The sequence below is a fragment of the Erigeron canadensis genome, chromosome 7 (genome assembly GCF_010389155.1).
Source record: "Erigeron canadensis isolate Cc75 chromosome 7, C_canadensis_v1, whole genome shotgun sequence".
Lineage (NCBI taxonomy): Eukaryota > Viridiplantae > Streptophyta > Magnoliopsida > Asterales > Asteraceae > Erigeron > Erigeron canadensis.
Window position 1 is genome coordinate 4,645,479 of NC_057767.1, and position 23,270 is coordinate 4,668,748.

Genomic DNA, 23,270 nt, shown 5'->3' on the forward strand with positions numbered 1-23,270 from the left:
TTTTCTGTCAGTTAAGCCTACTTCTTAATAAACATCTTATCTCATCCACCTTGTCTTCCTCCATAAGGGTGGGGGAGAGCTTCCCCACTCTTTCCTTCCCCGATTTTTCTTCTCCTCCCCTCCCCTCCCCACCCTTTTTTATTTAATTTCATTTCTATTTATTTTTAAAACTAAAACAATTTTATTTAATAATTTAAAACTACTACAATATTAAAAATAAAACAAACAACAAAATAAAACAACAAATCCAAACATCAAACTACAATATTAAAACGAAACGACAACACAATATATAAATAAACTAGCGATCGATGCTCGGGATGAATGTGCAATGAATATGGTCAATGAGATCCATCTTAAGATCTTCGTGAACGCTTGAGTCATAGATCTCAAAAAGTCGTTCATCCGATGGCTGTGGAGCAACTGGGGGATCCGGAATGTAATTAGGACTTATAGCGTGGTACTCGTCCTTTAAAATCATGTTATGAAGAATACAACACGCATACATGATCTTACGGATGGGGGTTTCTTCCATTTGTCGTGTCGGTTCTCTAAGTATTTTCCACTTTTTTTTAATAATACCAAAAGCTCACTCCACGTCCTTCCTTGCAGCCTCCTGTGCCTTAGCATACCGAATCCTTTTCTCACCGGTTGGATGCTGTATCGTTTTCACATACATCGCATATCTTGGGTAGATCCCATCCACTAGATAATACGGGTACCGATATTCGGTTCCATTTACAGTGAAAGGAACCAACGGTGTTGTGCCGTCTTCAAAAGGGTTGAACAAAGGAGATTGGTTCAACACATTAATGTCGTTGTTTGAACCGGCAACACCAAAGTATGCGTCCCAAATCCAACAATCCTGTGAATCAACTGCTTCAAGCGATATCGTCGGCCCGTGATGGTCACCTCGCGTGTACTGACCACGCCAAGCTACTGGACAATTGTCCCAAGCCCAGTGTGTACAATCAAGACTCCCTATAAACATTTATACATTATTAACTAAACTACGTAATATATATATATACATTTATACATTATTAACTAAAATATATATATATATATATATATATATATTAAGTTGAGATATACCTAACATGCCGGGGAAACCATGGTAAGACGCATGATGATCAAGAATGCGTTGCGTATCAGTACGCGTTGGCCTACGCAAGTATTCATGCCGATATAACTTAATAACTCCATCACAAAAAGCATTAAGGGTTTCACGTGATGATCTTTCCGACATATTTAGGTAATCATCTAAACTATCGGGATTACTACCATAGCCTAACTGGCGAACTGCAGATGTGCATCTCTGTAATGTCGAAAACCCCCATCTACCACGCGCGTCGATCTTCCTCTTAAAAAAACTAAAATTGTTTTCCAAATCTGAAGCTATCTTCACAAACAACCGTCTACTCATACGAAACCGTTTTCTAAAAAAAGTCTCATTAAATTTCGGTTCCTCGGCAAAGTAATCTCGAAAAAGACGGTCGTGAGACTCACCACGATCGTCCCGTCTTGTATACGTTCTTGAAGAGGAGGCAGTATCGCGGACATCTTGTTAAATCGCATAATGGGCCATTGTGAATAGATTAATATAACGGTTCGTCTCGTCGGATGAACTCGAATTCGATTGGAAATTTGGGGGTGTTGGGCCGTGATTATCAAGAAATAAAGGATTGTTGAAAAAAGGGTTCATGATTACGAAAATATAGATATATGTATGTGTTATTTGTGTGTGTGTTTTGTGAGTTCAAAGAGAAAAAAAAATGAAGAACAAATCGGCAGAAAGAAAGAAAAGAAAGAAGAAAGAAAGAAAGAAGAAAGAAAGAGAGAAGAAGGAGACGTTGCAGGTGGGTCCCTTTGCTTCTTTTTTTTTTTTTAAGGCTGCAACGGTCGAAAACAATAGGCACCCAAACCGGCACCGTGGTGCCCAAAGTGCTCCCCTCCCTACCGGTACCGGTAGGTCGGGGCGGTGTTCACACCGGTACCGGTCCCGTGCCTATCCACTCCGTCCGCCCTAAGGCTATTACTCGACTCGGGATATTTCTATTATTCGGCTTAAACTGAATCTACTCATGCTGGACCGACTGTATACTTGAACTTATAGACTAAATTTGTATAAATGCTAATGTTTCTATTTGTAATGGATATAGTAAAAAATATCAATTAAATGCTAATTGTGGTCGATGTCGAGTTCCTGATGTTAGACTATTAGGAGTAGCCTGTTATTTCTCGAAAATGTCATCCGGAACGCCCCGTAACGCCTCCGGAACGCCCAAACTCGGTCCCGAGGGGCGTTCCGGCTTCTTAAAAAGTGAGCCCCGTTGCATTTCGAACGCGTTAGATGGTTGTGTTTTTGTGGGCCCTTCGACTGATCGGCAGTTTCCAAGAAGAAAAAGAAGAATTTGATTTTTTTTTATTCCTTAAAAAACCTATTATATATACACCTTCATATTTTATATCTATATCTATATCATCTTCTACATCTATCAATCTCTATGCTTTCTCTTTCAAATCTTTCATACATCTCTATATCATACATCTTTCATATTTTATACATATTCATATTTTTGTACAGATTTTACCTTTAACTTTGACTTGACCTTGAACTGCCTTTGAATCTTGAATCAAATCAGAACCCATCAAAATTGAGTGTTTTTTGATAGATTTGATATGGGTTTTTGATTTATTGAAATGGGTTTTTGTTTATTTTGTGGTTTTTTTATTTTGATCTGTAAATGTTATAGATATAGACATATATATATATAGGGGAACCATCCAATGAGAACCAAATTTAAATAAGAACCAATAGGAAAATTCCAAATAATCAAACATTAAAAAGGGTAAATTTGACAAATCGTTTCTCCCATAAAACAGATACTAATTCGGTTTATTTATGAGTATTCATTACCTTCATACTCATTAAACTTATATATTTTAATTTCCTTTTCATCAACCTTTACATCACACAACTGTTTTATAATTTTATATGCCAATTTGAATTACAACACACACATGATTACACTATAACAAGATACCAATACACTTTTTTATGCATCCATGTCATGTTAAGGTTTTATGCATCCAAGTCTGGTTAAATAATTTTTATACAACCAAGTTTGGTAATTAATTTTTATGCATCCAAATTTATGTATCCAAGCCATATTAGTTTTTAAGCATCCAAGTTATTTTTAATGCATCCAAGTTATTTTTATGTATGGACTTGTTGAATTTTATGCATCCATATCAATTTAATGTTTAATTATCATCCGAGAAGTAATTCTAGCATCATAGTTGAATTATCAGTTTATCACTAGGATCAAAGTGATGACGATGTCTTCTGTATTTACTTATACAACTTTGAAATAAAGTGGATGCAAACTTTTTGAATTGTTAAATGCACATGCACAGAAACGTAGCATCCAAAATTCATTTGATTAACGGCTTCTCACGATAAAGTAAACTCGATCACTTTTGTTATTTTGAAAACTGCCATGGAACGTGAATGTATACATTTTTTCTTTTTCTTTTCCTATTTTAATTTACTATCATGTCCTTAAAATTTTATGTAAAAAGACATATTCACCATTAATTTTACTTAATATTTCAAAAATACCCTGATTCATCTTGACCTTTAAATTTTCTCATCCAATGATGACAATTTGTTCTCACTGTTCTTATTTTTAACCTATTCTCACTGGAAAGTCACCCTATATATATATATATATATAGAATTGTAAAGAGGAAGATATATGGTGAAGAGGATACCATGTGAATGATATATAGATACACATATATAATTGAGGTGTGTTTTTTATTTTGATCTGTACTATTTTTTTTTTAAGTTAATAAAATATGTTTTATAATTTAGTATAAACATTTACACGCTTAAATAAATAAATATTCAATTTATATACAAAATAAATATTCAAGTTTTGAAAAGTTTTATTATAAATGCTACTTCCTTTGTATATATATTTTAGAAAATATATTAAGTTTATATTTATTTAGTTTATTCAGAAATCATATTTTTTGTATAAAAAAATTCGATATTTTTATGTTTTATTTGTTTGTCATTTGGTTATTTTATATAAAAAAATTCGATATATTTATTTACTTTAACTCCGACCACTTTGACAAACATTTTTATTCAAACAAAGTTTTTTAGGTAGCTAAAAGGCGCATGTTCGAATCTTTGTTAAGCAGATTCCCTCCCACCTATTTACGTGGGGAGTCACCGGGCTGTAGTCTATGAGTTAGTGACTCAGGGTACCTATTAAGTACATGGGACCAGAGGGTTCATACTCATTTACCATTTTTTTAACAAAGTTTTATCTTACAAATGTGACTTTCGTTTACATGTGTAAACCCTACATGTCATATTTAAATAAAAATTTATTTCATCACATTTTTGTTATATATGCTGTAACGTATGATTGATAACAACAAGTGAATCTTGGACTTTTTTCTATAGTAGAAATCACTATGTTTTGAGAATAGATTTGTTTGATCAAAATCTCAATCTCAATCTCAAATAAAGTTTAATATAATTAGAAAAAGGTGGAGATGTGTCACATGAACCCCAACGGAACGTCAACACAATGAGACATAAATTAAGATTTAAGACCATTTATTATTGTCATAATGTGAAGGTTGGTGGTGCAACTCATCTAACGTGCCTACCTTAAGTTTTAAACCTTAGCAGATTGTTGTTTACTTTTCACGTTCAATAGTTTAAAGTTTCTGTTTCCAACTAATAACTCTTACTTGTTTCGTCTTTTTTCTGAACCACTTAATATTATATAAGCAATGCCGGAGCTTTTTTGATGCCTTAAGCGAGATTATTTTTGGGGGTCTAATTGATTAATATACAAATTAAAGTAAATACAAAAAGCAGAAAAAAATTAAGTAGTTTATCTTATATACTAGGCTGCTATGTGAAAAGAATGCAAAGAAGCAAAATTCTGCATCATCTTTATGAGAAAATCTTTCATATAATCACGATTTAATCACGATTTAATCACTAACTCGTTGTTGGAAATCGTTTTTGAGAGTGAAAATCAACGGTCAGGCTTTTTCAATTTCTTAATAATTAGTTTTTTTTCTTTTATTTTTAAAGGTTGTAAGTTCATTTGTGTGGTGTATTTTATCTAAAAGTAGGCCATGAAGTTTATTTTCCTAGTTGTTTTCTTAGGCATTCTTGTTACCCTTCGATGGTAATAACATGTAACACAAAAGTTTAAAGTCTAAAACATTAAACCCAAAATATAAAAATGGAGACCTTTGTATTTTGGGGGCCTTAGACCCATGACTAACCTCCTTATATAGTAAAGCCGACACTGTATATAAGGATAAAGTCCTTTAATACACAAGGTGGGATTTGATACCGTTTATGTCTGTACTATTTTTTTTTCCCCCAAACATTCAGTCGGTATGAGACATCATGGAAACCTCACTGTATAATGGTGAGACCTTGCACGTACCCTATACAACGAGATGTTGACTATGGGCCGTTACAAGTATTCGGAGGAAAAAACCTCAAGACTGTTATCGTTGTTTGTTGTGGTTTTTTATGGCTTTAATACACAACCATTTAAATGGATCTAAAAGAATGTTGTAGCCCCAGGAGAGGTAATGCTAGTACCAACTTGAAATAATGAGTAATTGAGTAGTTCACGCTACGGGTCCATTTGGACCATGAAGTCTAAACTTTAAAGAAAATTGTACTCTCCATTGGTGCTATAGAACTAGAAAATTTACGTTGCCATTCTTACAATTAATCATTATAATTTTTGTGTTATGCAATTCAACGAACAATTATCATTTTGTGTTATCACTTACTAGTTTTTTTCAAAAACACACTGGATCTTGTTAGTTAGTTAGTTAGCCCAATGGCAAGATATGAACCAAGCCCAATAGTTATATTTAAGAGTCTATGTTGAATTCAATAGTTGTCCCAACTTCAAATCCCTTTGTTAGTTTGCTTTGTCATCTTATTCTAACCATGTTCTCAAATTGTCAATGACTAAATTTGTTCAATGTTCTGATTTGAAATCTTGAAAGTCATGACACATGAGGACCAATAATCACCAACTGGCCAAAGAGGACCCATTTTTTTTTTCAAGTTTTTGCTACAGAAAAATGCACACAAAATGGTACTTTGTTATCGTGTCATCAAAATATGGTAGGGTGACTTTGAATGAAGCATCGTTTGCACAAGGGCGATGTGATATGTCAGATGATTATAAACCATTTCATTATATAGAGTTGTGGTTTAATTTGTAGGACATATGAGCTCTAGAGTTACTACGTATTACAGTAGTATATTAGTATAGTACCTAGTGTAAACGGAAGAGATATTTTTAGTTTGGGTTATCTGAAGAGGATTAATCCTTGACTAAGGTATATACACGGTCTAACCAGGATATTCTTGTCCGAACCGTTTTGTGTTTTAGATCAAAGGCTAGTATTTAATATCTCTCAATCGTTTCTATGCAAACTCAAATACCAAGTGTAACATTATGGATGTTCCGAAATAAGTCACAATTATATCAGTAACAAGATTTCATGAAGCCAACCTTTTCCAACGCTAGAAGTTAAATACATAACAACTTTCTACAAGAAATACAAGTTGTTTTCAACAAATATTTAACAACATATAAATTAAATATAATAAGGTAATTATTTTGAAATAATTGATGAATAAGTTAGTAATAATAAGTAAATTGTGAGTGATCATTTGAGGAGAGCTTGAGATGAGCACCAGAATCTTTTTTCTTAATTGTCTTCTTGAACTGCTTTGATGCTGCTTTCAACACTTTCTTCCATCCCTGCTTCATCTTCATCAAATTTCCAAAAAACATAACATCAATAATATACACACATATATATGTGCTAAAATATAAAGTATATATGCTAAAATATAAACATAACATCAATATATGCTTATTTGGGTTATTCAGGTCGGGTTATTTTCAACACCCTGTCAAAAAATAATTATAAAAAAACAGAAAATATAAAACAAAATTATGATTATAATGTTTACCTTGGTACGAAATGGTGAAGAACAAACTTGATCCACAACAACACTCGAAGAACCCGATCCCAAATGATCAAACCCTCGAAAACTACTTCTCCTTCTCTTCATAACAACCACTTTCTTCTTAGTACTAAACCCGCAATTCTTTCCAAATTTAAAACAACTAAACAAACACGAACCCGATATCTTCCCTTCACCATTCTGCTTAAATTTCTTCAAAACCATCATCTCTCCATCATCGACCTCATCATAGGAAAGCTTCCTTTTCAATTCGGGTGCAGGGGAAGAGGGGTTTGATGGGTGAGGGAGTAAAGGAGACCAAATGGAGCTTTGTGTGTAATCGAAATCAAAAGCCGAGTTATCGGGGAACTTGGTTAGAAGCTCATTGGACATTGATGATAACATGTATTCGATTACCTTCACCGAATGCCCGTTTTCTTCGTAGTAGGAAGTGTGGGTGTTGGTGTTTGGTAACAGGGTTTGTTGGATAGGATTGAAATCCATTGTTGTTTGGATTTTGTGTTTGGTGTTTCTGTGGCTATTTTTTCGCAGGTTAATTGATGTGGGAAATTTGGGTATTAAAAAGTAGCTGTTAGGAGAAACATGACAGAAACTAGCCGTTGGTGAGACAGTATCCAAGATTCTGACTGATGTAAAAGTCAAAGTTTGGACTTTGGATACATTATATCATGGGCTTAAAAATTCATGATGTTTTGGGTTGGGCTATAAGAGTTATGTGGGCTTATTTATTTTCACAATTGTTTATGGTTTAAAATCAAGAAATATAGTTGGATTAGAGTCTAGATTATTAAAAGTAGTTTACTATTCTATTTGTTTATTTTGTTCTTCATTTATATATGTGATTTTTTTTTAACTACTCACTTCATCCCATATTAAATGATCAATTTTGAATTTTCAAGTATTCTGTTTTCAGCTTTGACCGAATTGTCAAGTCCAATTTTAACTTGTCAAGTCATCTATAGAGTATATGTGAATTTAAACGTGATTTTTTTTTAATCTTTTAACTTAAAACTAATTAAGTAAAGCTTACTCAGATCCAACTACCTTTGTAATTGAGTTTACAATTGTCTATTTAGAAGTTATTGTTGCAAAGTGAAATCTCTAAAGTTGCGGATTCTACTCGTCTTAGCAGCTACTCGTATTTTATATTTGAGGAAGTGTGATAGTTAGCTGCTTTCCTTTTTCAAAATACAATCTAAGTTGATTGATGTTTTAAGAAGAACATACTGAAAAAAAAAGTTTTTTAAATTAAGAGCTTGAAGTAGTATCTTATTTTGTTAAAAATGATAGAAAATCGATATATAATACATTGATGATGACCGAAGTAGGAAAGCTAATGATAACAAATACACACATGTTATGTGAAACATATTTTTGATATGATATTCTTATCATATACACTAGATTTAAATTAAATAAGTAATCATTGAAGGTTTTGATTTAATCCATCCAATCATTTTAATTGTTCCATATAAACACATTTAGAAGTAAACTTGGTAACATGGATTAGTTCCCATGCATAATGGCAATCATTAAGACAACCAAGCAAACTAAACTAGGTTTATAGGAACAATTATGAGTAACATAGAAAGACAAATATCCAGTCCACAGCCTAAGTGCATATGATTGTCCTTAAGTAACTAACCATTATGTATATAAACCAGCTAAATTATGCCACCAACTTCAACTTCTTAAGATTCTTGATAAATTACATAAAACGGTAATTTATGTTAATTCCAAAGTAGACGGTGACTCTTTAGTGACAAGTAACAAGTTGCTTTGGTGTCCAAAAAAGTTAATAGTTAAGCTAATAAAGTTTTCGTGTTAACAAATTACTTTGGTGTCCAAAAGGTTACTTGGTCTTGGGGGAGAAAGGGGGTTATTTGACTTAGATGTATATGGCTTAATTAGGATACCTTTGTGTCCCGAACATTTTTCCTAGCCATCCGAAGACGTTTTACCTATTCTTGTTTAACATTAGACTTCTTGTCAATACGACGGGGCACATAACTAGAGGAACCAATGTTTTTAAAACCGGTTCAATTGGTCAATTGTATTTTATAAAAGTGTTACTTACAATCCAACAGAAATACAATTAGAATCCATTTAAGATTACTATCATATAGTTATAATAAAAAAATAATATAAGTATTAAACTTCCAAACAACCAATATAACATTAAAAATATATAAATTATCCTATCAATTAAATGAACAATAACAATATGTAATTTTAACAATACAAACAAGAAAGAAAAAAACTTAAAATTATCCGGTTTAACCAACCAATTATGCTGGTTAAACACTTCAACCAGTCGATTCGTATCGATTTCCAAAATATTGCATAAACACCTTGGCGATGGTTTAATTGGTCTTGAATTAGTTATCATGTGTAAAAAAAGAAAAGAAAAAGAAAGAAGTAAAGCTCAACTACAAAAGGTTAATAATATAGATGATTATGGTTAGCATTTTGCCCAATTATAATGGAAGAATAGTGACAAAGAAGTCAAAATCAAGTAATAGCATTGACCAGTCTTTAAAAAATGGGTTGCCCTAAGAAAGGCCAACATGCCATTTGCTAAGGCAATGGAGGCTTGCATAAAGAATGATGGTCTTAGGTCTTCTCCTTTTGTCTCTTTCAATCACACCAAATATATTGCCCCATATATAGGTCCCTTCATATGTCATTTGGGGCAAGTTTGGGTCGGGTACTCGGGTCATATTGGGTCTCTGATTTGATAGAAACTCCAAAAAAATCTATTTAAAGTGGGTTTAAAGCTACATAAGTTGTGCCATGACATAATAAAAAAACACACAAAAAGAATAGAATTAACTTGTCAAATCTTCTAATAAATTTGTTTCTACTTATGGTCAAATTCTAAACATTTATCAAATAACTTTCAGTCCAAGTAATGAGATAAAGTATTCGATGACTTCAATAATATAAAGATCATATATTTGTTAGGGAAATGCTAAATACAGCCCTAGCCCTATTTAACGTGCATAAAAAAAATTTGTACCTTCCATATTAAAAGTCCGCCCCCTTCTATTTGGGGTTCAATGTCAGAACGAGATGTTTTTTCCCTTTTATTATGGGTTTTTCGATTTTCCTATGATAAGTAGAGTTGATCGAGTGTAATAATAGATACAAAACTGAAAAACATTATGGATCACCATCATTCTCGCTAAAATCTTAACTATCTTATAAAACATTTGACTCTTCTATTTTCTCAAAAAAAAAACTTGATTTACCCAAACTACCCATCTTTTTTATTTACTAATTTAAGTATCTCCACTTATAATTATAATACCCTTAATGAAATTATTAACAACATAAATCCTTCAACCCTTAAATGAACTAACAATACCTACTCCTTTTATATCAATTACTTTTATATTAATAACCACGTCACTACCTATACCGCCGCCGCCACCACCGTACTGCCACATCGCGCGAGCTATGATTATTTATAGTAATTAATGCTTTCTAACAAGTATCACTATAATAAAAATTGTAAAAAAGAAGTAATTATACCCAAATCAACATTCTTAAAAAGCAGACATCACTTCATTGAAGATATAAACTAAAAAGGTTTTGTAATTCTTTTTATGGAAATTTCAAGATGAAACCATGAATTAACCCCTTTTGATACCCATAGATATAATATCATGATCCATAAAACTAATTTGTAATCAATAAAATATTGTATAGTGCACTGATTTTGTTCCAAGAAAACATGATCCATCATTCGAATCTAACTTAAAAAACAAAAATGGTAGTAATAAAATATAGATGGTCCCAAAAGGGTATTAACGAAATTTCACATCAAACTATAGGTAGTCTCATTGACTATATAAACCTACATATCTAGCATACTTATCATCCATGCATACAAATTACATATATCCTCAAAAACTTTCAAGAAAAACTTAGTGTTGTTTGAGAAAATGGTTTCAAAGGTAGAGCAAGCAAAAGAAAACCAACAACAAAAGAGCCACAATAACCGGCAAGCAGTGATCCAAAAAGAGATGATAATGCAATATAACAAAGGCAACACCACCAAGTTCAAGAGAAGTATCTCCCATCTTGAAGATGATGGCGTTTCTTCTGCGATTCTCTTGCTAGCTTGTATCGCATGTAGCCAATGATTTGACAACTATATGTACTATATATATCGTATATGTTTAGTTATACAATGCTTATATATAGCTTTACAAGAAGATTTGTGGTATTACTTTTTACAATAACATGTTTTATGAGGTAAACAATTCAATTCAATATCTAGCTAGTATAAAAACAAAATTTTAGTTGCATTAATTTGAACTCAACTATTTTTGCTCATCTTACTAGCATAACTTATTGGACTTTGATAACTTCAAACATGTGATTCAGTATATAGTTAATTTTACAATATCTTACAAGCCGTATTCTGATTATATCTTTGTCATCAGCGAATTTAATTAATTTTTCATGCTTCAATAAGCTAGTAAGACCATCCACAACCCAACCAAACAATATTATTCATTTAAATATTAATTTCTCTCTTATATTTACCCAGCCCAACTAAAACTAATTTTCACCTCCCCATTAACAACCCAACCAAACTTTATTTTTATATAAATAAACTCAACTTTATAATCCACCAAATAAAATTAAATCCATTAAAAATCATTAAAATATTATCTTTACTATAAAATAATCATTAGAATAATAAATAAAAAAAACCAACGATCAGTTCGGCCACTCAAACAAATCGCAAGAAAATGAAAGAATTTCAGTGGGCCCAGCCCACTATACCCAACCGAACAAAGAAAATTTATCCCCAATGGGGATGGTCTAAGAATTGAAGTTGTCGCGCACAAATGCGTAATATATAAAAACACTTTTCGACTATATAAGTGTAAAAAATAGCTAACCATCCCCAACTTAAGTTATGAAATTTGTAGTTATTCGATTGTCAATAGGCGTTTGGCAAGAATGTGGAAATCGGGTTGGGGTTGGGGTTAAAAGAATTTTGAGCTTAGTGTATTTCATCATGGTTGAATCCTATTAATTTATACATTTTGTAGGGATAAATTATTGGGTGGTTTTTTGAGAGTTTGAACTTTATTTCAAACATTCGTGTAATTTAAGAGTAGATCGAGGATATTTTGACTTAAAAAAGAAAAAAACTATACTTTTTTCTCAGGAAAGCAGGTGAGTTATAGACGAGAAACGTAGGTTATGTTGGCAACCAAATTTAGTAGAGTGACGTTTGCCTCTTAAATTTTTTTGACAACTTTATTAAATCCAAGTGATGTTTGCAAAAATTCTAGTTTATAATAACTAATATATTTTTAATATGGAATTTATATATGCAATTCATATTTATTTCATAAGGGCGGACGGAGTGGATAGGCACGGGACTGGTACCGGACCGGTACCGGTGTGAACACCGCCCCGACCTACCGATACCGGTAGGGAGGGGAGCACTTTGGGCACCATGGTGCCGGTTTGGGTGCCTATTGTTTTCGACCGTTGCAGCCTTCTTCTTTTTTTTTTCTCTTTGAACTCACAAAACACACACACAAATAACAGATACATATATCTATATTTTCGTAATCATGAACCCTTTCTTCAACAATCCTTTATTTCTTGATAATCACGGCCCAACACCCCCAAATTTCCAATCGGATTCGAGTTCATCCGACGAGACGGATCGTTATATTAATCTATTCACAATGGCGCATTATGCGATTCAACAAGATGTCCGCGATACTGCCTCCTCTTCAAGAACGTATACAAGACGGGACGGTCGTGAGTGGTGAGTCTCACGACCGTCTTTTTCGAGATTACTTTGCCGAGGAACCGAAATTTAATGAGACTTTTTTTAGAAAACGGTTTCGTATGAGTAGACGGTTGTTTGTGAAGATAGCTTCAGATTTGGAAAAACAATTTTAGTTTTTTTAAGAGAAAGATCGACGCGCGTGGTAGATGGGGGTTTTCGGCTTTACAGAAATGCACATCTGCAGTTCGCCAGTTAGGCTATGGTAGTAATCCCGACAGTTTAGATGATTACCTAAATATGTCGGAAAGATCGTCACGTGAAACCCTTAATGCTTTTTGTGATGGAGTCATTAAGTTATATCGGCATGAATACTTGCGTAGGCCAACGCGTACTAATACGCAATGCATTCTTGATCATCATGCGTCTTACCATGGTTTCCCCGGCATGTTAGGTATATCTTAACTTAATATATATATATTTTAGTTAATAATGTATAAATGTTTATAGGGAGTCTTGATTGTACACACTGGGCTTGGGATAATTGTCCAGTAGCTTGGCGTGGTCAGTACACGCGAGGTGACCATCATGGGCCGACGATATCGCTTGAAGCAGTCGCTTCACAGGATTGTTGGATTTGGCACGCATACTTTGGTGTTGCCGGTTCAAACAACGACATTAATGTGTTGAACCAATCTCCTTTGTTCAACCCTTTTGAAGACGGCACAACACCGTTGGTTCCTTTCACTGTAAATGGAACCGAATATCGGTACCCGTATTATCTAGTGGATGGGATCTACCCAAGATATGCGATGTTTGTGAAAACGATACAGCATCCAACCGGTGAGAAAAGGATTTGGTATGCTAAGGCACAGGAGGCTGCAAGGAAGGACGTGGAGCGAGCTTTTGGTATTATTAAAAAAAAGTGGAAAATACTTAGAGAACCGGCACGACAAATAGAAGAAACCCCCATCCGTAAGATCATGTATGCGTGTTGTATTCTTCATAACATGATTTTAAAAGGACGAGGACCACGCTATAAGTCCTGATTACATTCCGGATCCCCCAGTTGCGCCACAGCCATCGGATGAACGACTTTTTGAGATCTATGACTCAAGCGTTCACGAAGATCTTAAGATGGATCTCATTGACCATATTCATTGCACATTCATCCCGGGCATCGATCGCTAGTTTATTTATGTATTGTGTTGTCGTTTCGTTTTAATATTGTAGTTTGATGTTTGGATTTGTTGTTTTATTTTGTTGTTTGTTTTATTTTTAATATTGTAGTAGTTTTAAATTATTAAATAAAATTGTTTTAGTTTTAAAAATAAATAGAAATGAAATTAAATAGAAAAGGGTGGGGAGGGGTGGCGAGGTACTCCTAGCAAAAGGGGAGGAGAGGGGAGGAGAAGAAAATCCGGGATGGGGAGGGGAGGAGTGGGGAAGCTCTCCCCCCACCCTAATATTTAAAATAAAGTATCACCTTGAAATTTTGTTATTCATTCTATCTTCTATGTATCAGCTTATCACACCAATAACTAAAGTTTAGTTTAGAAGTACTTTAAAAGGAAATCACTTGGAATGTGTTGAAATTTGCAGGAATTTTTACTAGTATTAAGTATGGAACAAAAATTGTTTTATATCAAACTTTCACATATTTTTATTTGTATGTATTTTATGTACATGTAGATTAATCATGTACGTAATAGTGTGTATGGTTATCACGTAATTAAATAACAGGTGACATTATGAAGAAAAGGTCAAAAGGTAAACAATAGCAGGTTTAGAGGATATAAACACACATACAAAATGAAGCTTAAAAGCATATAACGTATACGTACATTATATGTAAGGTTCAATGCATTCTCAAATAACTTGCTTGACTTAAACTATTGTTATCTGAAGTACACGAGCTGATTTCTAAGTTTTTGCTTCTAAACGTTGAAGCTTTTACTTGAAATGACAACATGCGTACCCATTTTATGCACTACTCTTCTTTTTTAATTGTATACCACCAAACGGCATATGCACCTATATAAGTTTGATGTTATACGGCTAAAAAACTGCTTACAGATTGTTATTTTTTTAAAATATGTTGAGATTGTTATTTTTTTAAAATATGTTGAGATCAGGGGCAGAACCAGAAAAAAAAAATCTAACGGAAAGTAAACTTAAAAAATTCGTTATAAAAAAAATAAAAATGAGGCAAAATATATAAATGCATTAAAGAATAGAAATCCATTAAAAAATTAAAAAGTTTATACAAAATTTAAATTTTACATAAGCATTGCTCCCCTTTGCCCCCTTGGTACGGCCCTTGGTAGAGACGATCATATGCAATGAATGAACTATAAAACAAGAAACTTGTCCTTCAATTTAAGAACGTGGGGAACGTCGCATATTCAGTAACTCATGTGCCACTGTTTTGGGGGATGGAACGTAGTAACACAAAACTAGTAACTATATATATACATTGTGGGCTACATACAATGCATTCAATGAAAGATTTATTAACTCACTTTGGAACTCACGTGCTATTGTTTTGGGATGAACTCAAGCCAACAAAACCGTTATGGGCTACATACATACCCTCAATAGACCGTTGTCCCATAATAGGACAAATATAATCTACAAAGTATGGTGGTAACATGTGTTTTAAGTAAAAAAGAATTATCATCGACCATCAGGGTAGTCTAGTGGTTAGACGTCTTGATGTTTTTGTTAAAGATTTCTCACTCAAACCCCACTAGTAAAGAATCTTGGGTTCCCCGGATAATTTGTTTGACGATAGTAATCACAGAATTACCTAGGTTAGGTGACAAAAATAGCCATTTTTTTCCGGATAACCTGAACATAGAAAAATCTTTCATGAATATATGTTTTCTTACACACCTTCTGATGCCTAACTGTGTAACCCAAATTTTTCAATTACATTTGTGATTTGAAATTCGTATGACATATCAACAGGTTAATATTGTTGAGCCAGTTTTGTTTAGACATATCACTATCTATTTATGATTTCTGAAAAGAAGAAAAGGAAATGCTGGATGGTCAACACAAGTCAATTTGACCTGAAATTTACTTGTTTGGCTGGTTATCAAAATTTGACCAGGCTCACGAGGCAGACATACTGTGGTGAATAGTTGGTTCGATAAAGAGTGTTGTGCTTGAAACAATTAAGAGAAATTTCTCATTAAGATGTTGAAATGATGCACATAAAAATAATTGCTACCAGAGCTTATGCAAATTCAAAAATAAATGGATGGATTTTACAACAAATAATTCGCGAGTCATTTTCACCACCACAATATTCTTCTAAAAAAGCCTCGTTTACTTCGTTCTCTCGTCTTCATATCCTCTTCTGAAAATATTAGAAACAATTAAGTCACAACACATTATTTCAAGATATCTAAACTTATATGGGCAGGAAGGTGATTTGTACAATTGCACATCACACATATTATCTCTCACGACTCACGAGTGTGGTGTGCAAAGACAGCAAAGTAATTTATGTGATATACAAATCACCTCCCATTTAAATGTCACCTTTTAGCCTGCCGGCAAGATACAACGCTTCTTCAGCAATTGGTCTCCATTGCTCAGCACACGAGTAGTTGATTCCTAACCCGACACTAAGCCCTCTCAACAATTGCACTGTACGTAGAACAGAAAACAGTTCCTCCGGAAAACCCTACACATATTACTAACATGTTATGGATAATCTAGGGAAATGTGAATTTTATATGTCTAATGTTGTTTAATAAAGGGATACTGACATCTAAGAGCAATGTACTTTCGTAGACGACATGTTTTATGCAAAGTGTTTCTTTATACACATATAATCATAGAACATGGTGCTTTGCCTTTTTTAATGTAAGTTTTTTCTTTACGAGGATGCATAGAAGAAAAAAAAGTTGTTTGCGTTAAACGGAACATCTGTGCAAGCACCTTACTAGTTAGTATATGCCACTATCCTTTTGATAAATGCCAATGTTATGAATGAGTGGTTTGAGTTATACACTTATAGAGTTATACTTAGCCATAAAAGAAATGTGCCAAATTTTCAACCATCAACAAAGTGTGTTCTTAGAGCATCTTCAATGGTAGCTTGTGAAAAGCTTTTTTGTCAAAAGATATGTAAGAGTGTGTAAGAGGTTTTTTTAAAAAAACTTTTAAAAGCTTTTAATACATACATGATACAACCTCCTAAATCGTTTTTATTCAAGATTCTAAATTAAATCACAATCGTATAGTTTTGCAATCATATAAAATAAATTAATTATACTGTGGAAAAAATTGTTACACCCGACATTACCCTTAGGCCTTCTTTTTTTTCTTTTTCTTTTATCATGTCTACCATTATTTACTTCATGTAATGTTATTTGCAGTTAAAGACTCATACCTGAACGGCAACCTTCTTTATTGACGCATCTTCTGAGAATGGCTGCAGCACTTTCACTCCAGATGGCATCTTGGTATCGAACATTACCTGAGCCAACTTAAATAGTTCTGCCTTTTCATCAGTACACATGGTTAAGGTTTCTATGCCAAGTTCCCTGATATAAATACAAAGGATTTTTTTTTTTCATGAGTTGAATAAAGATCTATTTATACCCATTTAAAAGGAAACTCATGTAATTTGCAGTGGTATAATTACCGGAATCCATCTGACGCCCTAGTGTGATCCTTATCAGCTATAGCAAGAACCAGATTTGCATAACCGAGCCTCAAAGTGTTTGGAAGATCTTTCACTTGTCCATAATCAAGCAAGGCGACCTAAAAGTAATGAAAGATATAAAAATAAAATAAAATGAAACAAACGCTGGTGCAACGGGTACTTATAAATGGGCCAATTTAAGTTATGTTTTGTATGCATCAGGTAAAATTGGTCATATAGTATCAATAGAACTAGCTAGAAAAGAAACATGTTAAGTGGTTCAAACGGGTCAATGGAGTCACATGTCGCCCAAAGTGCATCTCTAACATATAAACTATATCAATCATTTCATTCAAAATGTTATATTATTTGTAATCATGTAATCTTTGTAATCATACTCAACACACATTCTTAATTATAAATAGTACAATAAGTGTTTTAGGCCTAAACAATTCGACCCTTTTACCAAAAGGTCACATGTTTTGACCAGTCACTCAACTCGCCCATTTTGCCACCTCTACTACTGCAATATAGAATATACTGGACCTATTGACCATAGTGATTCAAGGCTCCCTGGCTTTGCCAAATTTCCAACTTTTTTCAAGTAACTTGAACACAACCTTCTAGTTCGAAAAAGTCTGCAAGGTTACCAGGTATTAAAAATGTTCAAGGTGGCCTACCATAATACATTAACTCTCCTTGGCTTTTGGGGTGCAACCAATTTGTTTCTATTACTCCAACCGGGCCCATGAACAGTCCCTCCAAGGCCTTTATGTTCTCCTTTTTATCCACAAAATTGCAACACCTTGTTCCACCTCCCCAAACAGGGATTTTATTAAATTCATTTGGATAAAGTCTATAATGTAGCTTGTCTCACAAGATTAACAATTTATATTAATTTCCTCAATATCATTTCTACCGGTAAAGTATAAGGATGAATTTAAAGAATAAAAAAAAGGTAGCCCATCTCAGGCTCAGTCCTAATTCGTCATGGGCTCATACACGAAATGTTTCAGTTTCAGTCCCTCGAATTTCACCTCTCGAATAATCAATTTTATTAGATCCATTTAAAAAAAAAAAAAAGAAAGAAACAATCAGCTATGTGCTCACCTCTGACCCTTTGCAAATAAGAATATTTCCGGGATGAGGATCTGCATGAAAGAATCCACTCTTGAGTATCATTTGGCCATATGCAAGAGTAAGACTTTTTAAAATGTTCCTGCATTTGAAGACAATGCTAGCTCAAAATTTTGGACTATTCTGTAATATATTTGCTTCTGAAATCATACTTAATGCATCACGTATTTTAAATATATGACAAATAAAAGTGTTTGTAGGTCAACCTCGCCTGACCCATTCCGATCCGTGCTAAAAGTTACCGAGTCCGCCCATTTTCTACCTCTAATTCTTGATAAATCTGTATTTATTTATTTAATTTTTTTTAACAAACTTGATATATCTAATAAACTTTACCTATACATATAGCAAGCCAATTGTACACCCCCAAAAACAATACAAAACAAATAAACAAAAAAGCAAAACTGCCGTTTGTGTTATAAAAAGCATCTATACCAAAGGGTGAGTTTTGCGATATACTACGTTAAGTATAAAGTGGCAAATGAGAAATTTCATACTCTCAGAGTCTATTGGGGGCTTACTGCTTTGCTGCTGCTGCCATCTTACCATCTGGATTTATTCCTCTTTTCATAATTTCATCTCCGAGATTCAGTATCGGGACCCCATCTATATACTCCATTAGCAAGACCCTCCTATACAGTTTAGAGAAAGTTGAACACTAAGGTACTTTAGTCATTCAACTAGCAGTTAAATACTGCTATTATCAACACATCAGGTGTTTGTTTGTGCAAAATTGTGATAGAAGAATAACATTTAACATGACTCACCTGGTGACTGCATTTCGTATAACCCGTGGCACTTTAACAGGTGTCTTTCGGTTAACTTTGTAAAGAAAAGTTCTAATTCTATCCATGGCATCGGCTTCTCTTGTAAAATCGAATTCATACCCTATCTTGAAAGACATGAACAAAAATAAGATTAACAAATTACCTAACAACTTCCTAAATCATTTTATTCAGCCAACTACCTTATCAATTAAATAGTACATATGTAAACAGCATCGATTGTTCATAATAATAAAAAAAAAAAGAAACCAAAAAAAGCAGGTTGAATTCAACCCGTCTCCCACCCGACCCGTCCATTTTGCCACAAAAACTTGAAGTTGCTAAAATATTGCAGTGTCCTGTAAACTAAATTTTCAAAAGGTTTTTTATTACTTTCAGGTGCCAAATCAGATTTGGAAAATAGATAACAAATTGATCCAACAAAATTAGGTCCATGGTAAATAACCCGACTATCCCTGACTTTTAAATGATCACTATGATTTTTCAAAAAGCACTGATTAAACATATTAAATAGCCTAGTAGTAGGATTGATGTTCACCTGTTTCTCCATTTCTTTACACACTGAGAAGAAATCAAAGTTGACATCAGTCTTTTGAACACATAATGCGAAAGCTTTCAAATTCCGAAGATCTGTCATCATCAAATCTTGAACACCGGGATGTTGTACCTATAATATAAGCATCAATCAGACAAGAGTTTTTATTCTTAACAGATGGTACTAAAAACTTCAAATATATGAAATCATAACAAACACAATGCTGGAAAAGCATGAAAACTATGTAAGTAAACTTGCCTTGACAACGACATCACTTTTATCACCTTTTAGCCTTGCTCGATGAACCTAAATTAAAAAAAAAAACATATATAACTAAAAACTACCATGATATAGCATATTCAAATTAGCATTCCTAGACTTGTACAAAAAAAATGAACTCAAGCTCAGGTCAAACACAATACATGTGTTTGATATCACATCAGACTATGAAACCAATAATTCAAAAAGCAGAATTATATCATATGTGACAGTCGGTGTTTTTAGTGTTGGATGCAATGAACAAGATACCTGTGCAATTGAAGCAGAGCCAATTGGGTCCGAATCAAACCTTTCAAAAATCTCATCCACGCTTTTACCTAACTCATTCTCGAGAACATGTTGCACCATGTTAGATGGAGTCGCAGGAGCTTGATCGCATAGGGTGACTAACCTCCTCACCCATGGAGCTGGTGCTAAATCAGGCTTCCCGAGAACTTGAGCAATCTATAAGATTCACAATTTTACATGAAGATACAGACTCCCTTATGACATGACTAAAGGTAGAAATGGGTGCGTAAGGCGGGATTGACATTTTATCAACTTAACCAATTTCGCCTGTCAAAGATAGATGGGTAATTTTACATGGGTCGAAATTTCCATTTCTAGTAATAAGTATTACGAGTATTTTCCAATCTACTCTAACAATCACTAATGTGTCGCTCAAAAACTCGCCACTCAACTCCAAACAACATACTACCCAATCAATCATGCATTTGCACCTTTAAAGTAAAAAAAGCCAACATTAATACGAAAATTCTTTGGTTATTAGCAACCATTAGATGGGGCTTGGATGTGCATTTGAAAAAAACACATAATAATTTTGATTATTTAAATCAGTTATTTACACTCAGAGAAGCAGATAGCTGTTAAAAGCGCACATCCAAATACCCTCTTCAAGTCTCTCATGGAGAACTTACCAATTACCTTCTTCGGTAACCATAAAACTAAAATTGTAACACCCAACGAAATTAATGCCTTATGAGTTGAAAAGTAGGCACTAAACAACAACACCCATCCATATAAATAATAAAAAAAATTCAATGGAACTCCAACCTTGAGAAAAAATCCCCCCATATCAGAGCACATGGAATAAACTTTATCAGCTGCATGCTCATGTTGTCTCTCCCACATTGCTTCTGCTTTTTCCACATCCTTCTCAAAACTAACTCGAACCTGAAACACCTACACAACCACAAAATGAAAACGTCAAGATTCAAGATACCAGGAATGCCTCAAATTTGGAAAACGAGCTAAGAACCACAAAAGTCAATACATCCACTAAAAGATAACATCAAGAAACCAAAAACACTTCAAATCTGATACCAAAAAACGTCAAGAAACCAAAACGACTACGAATTGGGACAAGAAGTGCCAAATAAACACAATTCACCCAAATCAGTGGCAGTGTTTGACTTTAACTTATTTTATGGGCTTACCGATTTATTGAAACATGGAAAACCCAATAAGCTAGTTTCTTCGGCCTATGAGTTTATCGACATGAGCTTATTCGTTATGTTATCCTGTAATAAGCCGATAAACTAAAAAAGGGTAAGGTAAGTAAAACATCCGAGAATTATGATAACAACAAACCAACAAAACCTTTATTTGGAACAACATTGGCCGATAAAAGCTAGGTTATTTGTTGCATTCAAATAAGCACCAATCTTGGTGCTTTAGTGAAATTGCTTTTTTTTTTGGTCAAAAACAAGCTAAAAAACATATACGGCTCTTGATACTCAAAACACTTTGGGTATGTTTGGGAAATTAGCTAGAGTCAGAGCTTTTAGCTTTTAGTTAGTATCTAGGTAAGTAGGCAGAGCTTATGAATGTAAAATGACATAAAAGAACAAACGCATGAACTTCAAAATATGGAATATAATTAATTAGGAATATCTATGTAATTTACGTTTTAGTAAGCTCAAACTACTTTTCATAACTACCTCAAGCAGCTTATGGTTCAGAAGCTTAGGGTGCGTTTAGTTGTGGAAAATGTTTTCTAGTTTTCCATTTCTAATTTTTTAGAAAATGAAAGGAGTTTTTCATCTCTAGAAAACAAATGAAAATCTTGAAAACGCTTTCAAAACTAGAAAATGGAAAACAATTTGAGGTTTTCAAAATTTAGATAATGGAAAATGAAAAGTGGAAACAAATAAAAAAGTGTTTTCTAATTTTCCATAGAAAAGTGGAAACAGTGTTTTCTGTTTTCATGGAAAACATTTTTGGAAAACTATGATTTGAACATGTTTTCTTGGAAAATGAAAATGGAAACGGGGTGTTTTCTTGAACTAAACGCACTCCTACTTTTTTCTATAAGCTACTTAAATGCTTGAGGGCCGAACAAATCTAATGAGCTTGAGCTTCACATTGTTCCTATAATCTACGTGCCAAACATATCTTAAAAAGCACTATTAATCTTTCTATAACTACAATAATTGCCACATTTACCTAATTTAATATTCTTCCAAACACAATAAAAAATGTGATATCAAATAACCAAAAGATACTTCAAATTTGGACATGCATAATTGCCATTTACAATATAAAATATAAAAAACCCCAATCCATCCATAAAAATTGATACTACCAAGAAACCAAGAAATTGGCGAATTCGGACAAGAAAATTCATACCCACTAAAGGATAACATCAAGAAACCAGAAATGACTACAAATTGTAACACAATTCATCCACACATTGAATTCATCAACACACATACATACAAATAATACATCATATATATATAATATATATGTATGTATAATTTAATTTTTACCTTATAACCAGTGTAGATATCAACAGCTCTGGCCCAGAATTCAAAGGACCTTTGCCATGGTCTTAAACCTGTTGAAATATTTTCTTGAAATTCTTTGAAATTAATTGGCATTTCTATCTGGTGTTGTTAAAATACTACTTCAAGAGAATGGGTAGTTGTGTTTTTGCAGGAAAATGATGAAATCGGAATAAAGTTGTCACCTTTTAGGCCATGCGAATGAGAATGAGTGTGATTTTATTTGTGTGTCTATCTGTATCTGTTGTTGGCTAA

General features: G+C 33.4%; 4 protein-coding genes across 5 annotated transcripts; 1 reads left to right on the forward strand and 3 right to left on the reverse strand.

Moving 5' to 3' along the window:
* Positions 1-589: 589 nt before the first annotated feature.
* On the reverse strand, positions 590-1,426 carry LOC122608794. Its single transcript, XM_043781877.1, has 2 exons — positions 1,096-1,426; positions 590-981 (listed from the first exon to the last, which is right to left on the reverse strand). The coding sequence occupies exons 1-2, from the start codon at positions 1,424-1,426 to the stop codon at positions 590-592; spliced, it is 723 nt and encodes a 240-aa protein (XP_043637812.1).
* Positions 1,427-6,588: 5,162 nt separating this feature from the next.
* On the reverse strand, positions 6,589-7,589 carry LOC122608493. The gene is made up of 2 exons (XM_043781597.1): positions 7,055-7,589; positions 6,589-6,848 (listed from the first exon to the last, which is right to left on the reverse strand). The coding sequence occupies exons 1-2, from the start codon at positions 7,550-7,552 to the stop codon at positions 6,717-6,719; spliced, it is 630 nt and encodes a 209-aa protein (XP_043637532.1). The 5' UTR covers positions 7,553-7,589; the 3' UTR covers positions 6,589-6,716.
* Positions 7,590-12,672: 5,083 nt separating this feature from the next.
* Positions 12,673-13,882, forward strand: LOC122608795 (protein ALP1-like). The gene is made up of 3 exons (XM_043781878.1): positions 12,673-12,872; positions 13,010-13,287; positions 13,344-13,882. Exons 1-3 carry the CDS (start codon positions 12,673-12,675, stop codon positions 13,880-13,882), a joined length of 1,017 nt encoding a protein of 338 aa, XP_043637813.1.
* A 2,118-nt stretch (positions 13,883-16,000) lies between these two features.
* Positions 16,001-23,270, reverse strand: LOC122608120 (protein ACTIVITY OF BC1 COMPLEX KINASE 8, chloroplastic-like). Of its 2 annotated transcripts, none has more exons than XM_043781212.1 (12): positions 23,001-23,270; positions 21,283-21,411; positions 20,479-20,673; positions 20,209-20,256; positions 19,954-20,082; positions 19,398-19,522; positions 19,152-19,262; positions 18,604-18,712; positions 17,494-17,612; positions 17,239-17,392; positions 16,383-16,527; positions 16,001-16,197 (listed from the first exon to the last, which is right to left on the reverse strand). In XM_043781212.1, the coding sequence occupies exons 1-12, from the start codon at positions 23,109-23,111 to the stop codon at positions 16,133-16,135; spliced, it is 1,440 nt and encodes a 479-aa protein (XP_043637147.1). In that variant the 5' UTR covers positions 23,112-23,270; the 3' UTR covers positions 16,001-16,132. The 2 variants fall into 2 exon arrangements, with proteins under 2 accessions (XP_043637147.1, XP_043637148.1); XM_043781213.1 differs by having other exon boundaries at positions 21,330-21,411; positions 23,001-23,087.

Excerpts from the sequence above, each read along its gene's own strand:
- LOC122608493 (XM_043781597.1), bottom strand. The coding sequence starts at position 7,552 with ATGGATTTCAATCCTATCCAACAAACCCTGTTACCAAACACCAACACC. Across the intron at positions 6,849-7,054 it reads CTTCACCATTTCGTACCAAG|ATGAAGCAGGGATGGAAGAA; the intron begins GTAAACATTATA and ends AATTTGATGAAG.
- LOC122608120 (XM_043781212.1), bottom strand. The coding sequence starts at position 23,111 with ATGCCAATTAATTTCAAAGAATTTCAAGAAAATATTTCAACAGGTTTA. Across the intron at positions 21,412-23,000 it reads ATATCTACACTGGTTATAAG|GTGTTTCAGGTTCGAGTTAG; the intron begins GTAAAAATTAAA and ends GTGGTTGTGTAG. Across the intron at positions 17,393-17,493 it reads AGGGCGTCAGATGGATTCCG|GGAACTTGGCATAGAAACCT; the intron begins GTAATTATACCA and ends TATTTATATCAG.
- LOC122608795 (XM_043781878.1), top strand. The coding sequence starts at position 12,673 with ATGAACCCTTTCTTCAACAATCCTTTATTTCTTGATAATCACGGCCCA. Across the intron at positions 12,873-13,009 it reads AGACGGGACGGTCGTGAGTG|TTTTTTTAAGAGAAAGATCG; the intron begins GTGAGTCTCACG and ends AAACAATTTTAG. Across the intron at positions 13,288-13,343 it reads TGGTTTCCCCGGCATGTTAG|GGAGTCTTGATTGTACACAC; the intron begins GTATATCTTAAC and ends AAATGTTTATAG.
- LOC122608794 (XM_043781877.1), bottom strand. The coding sequence starts at position 1,426 with ATGAGTAGACGGTTGTTTGTGAAGATAGCTTCAGATTTGGAAAACAAT. Across the intron at positions 982-1,095 it reads TGGTTTCCCCGGCATGTTAG|GGAGTCTTGATTGTACACAC; the intron begins GTATATCTCAAC and ends AAATGTTTATAG.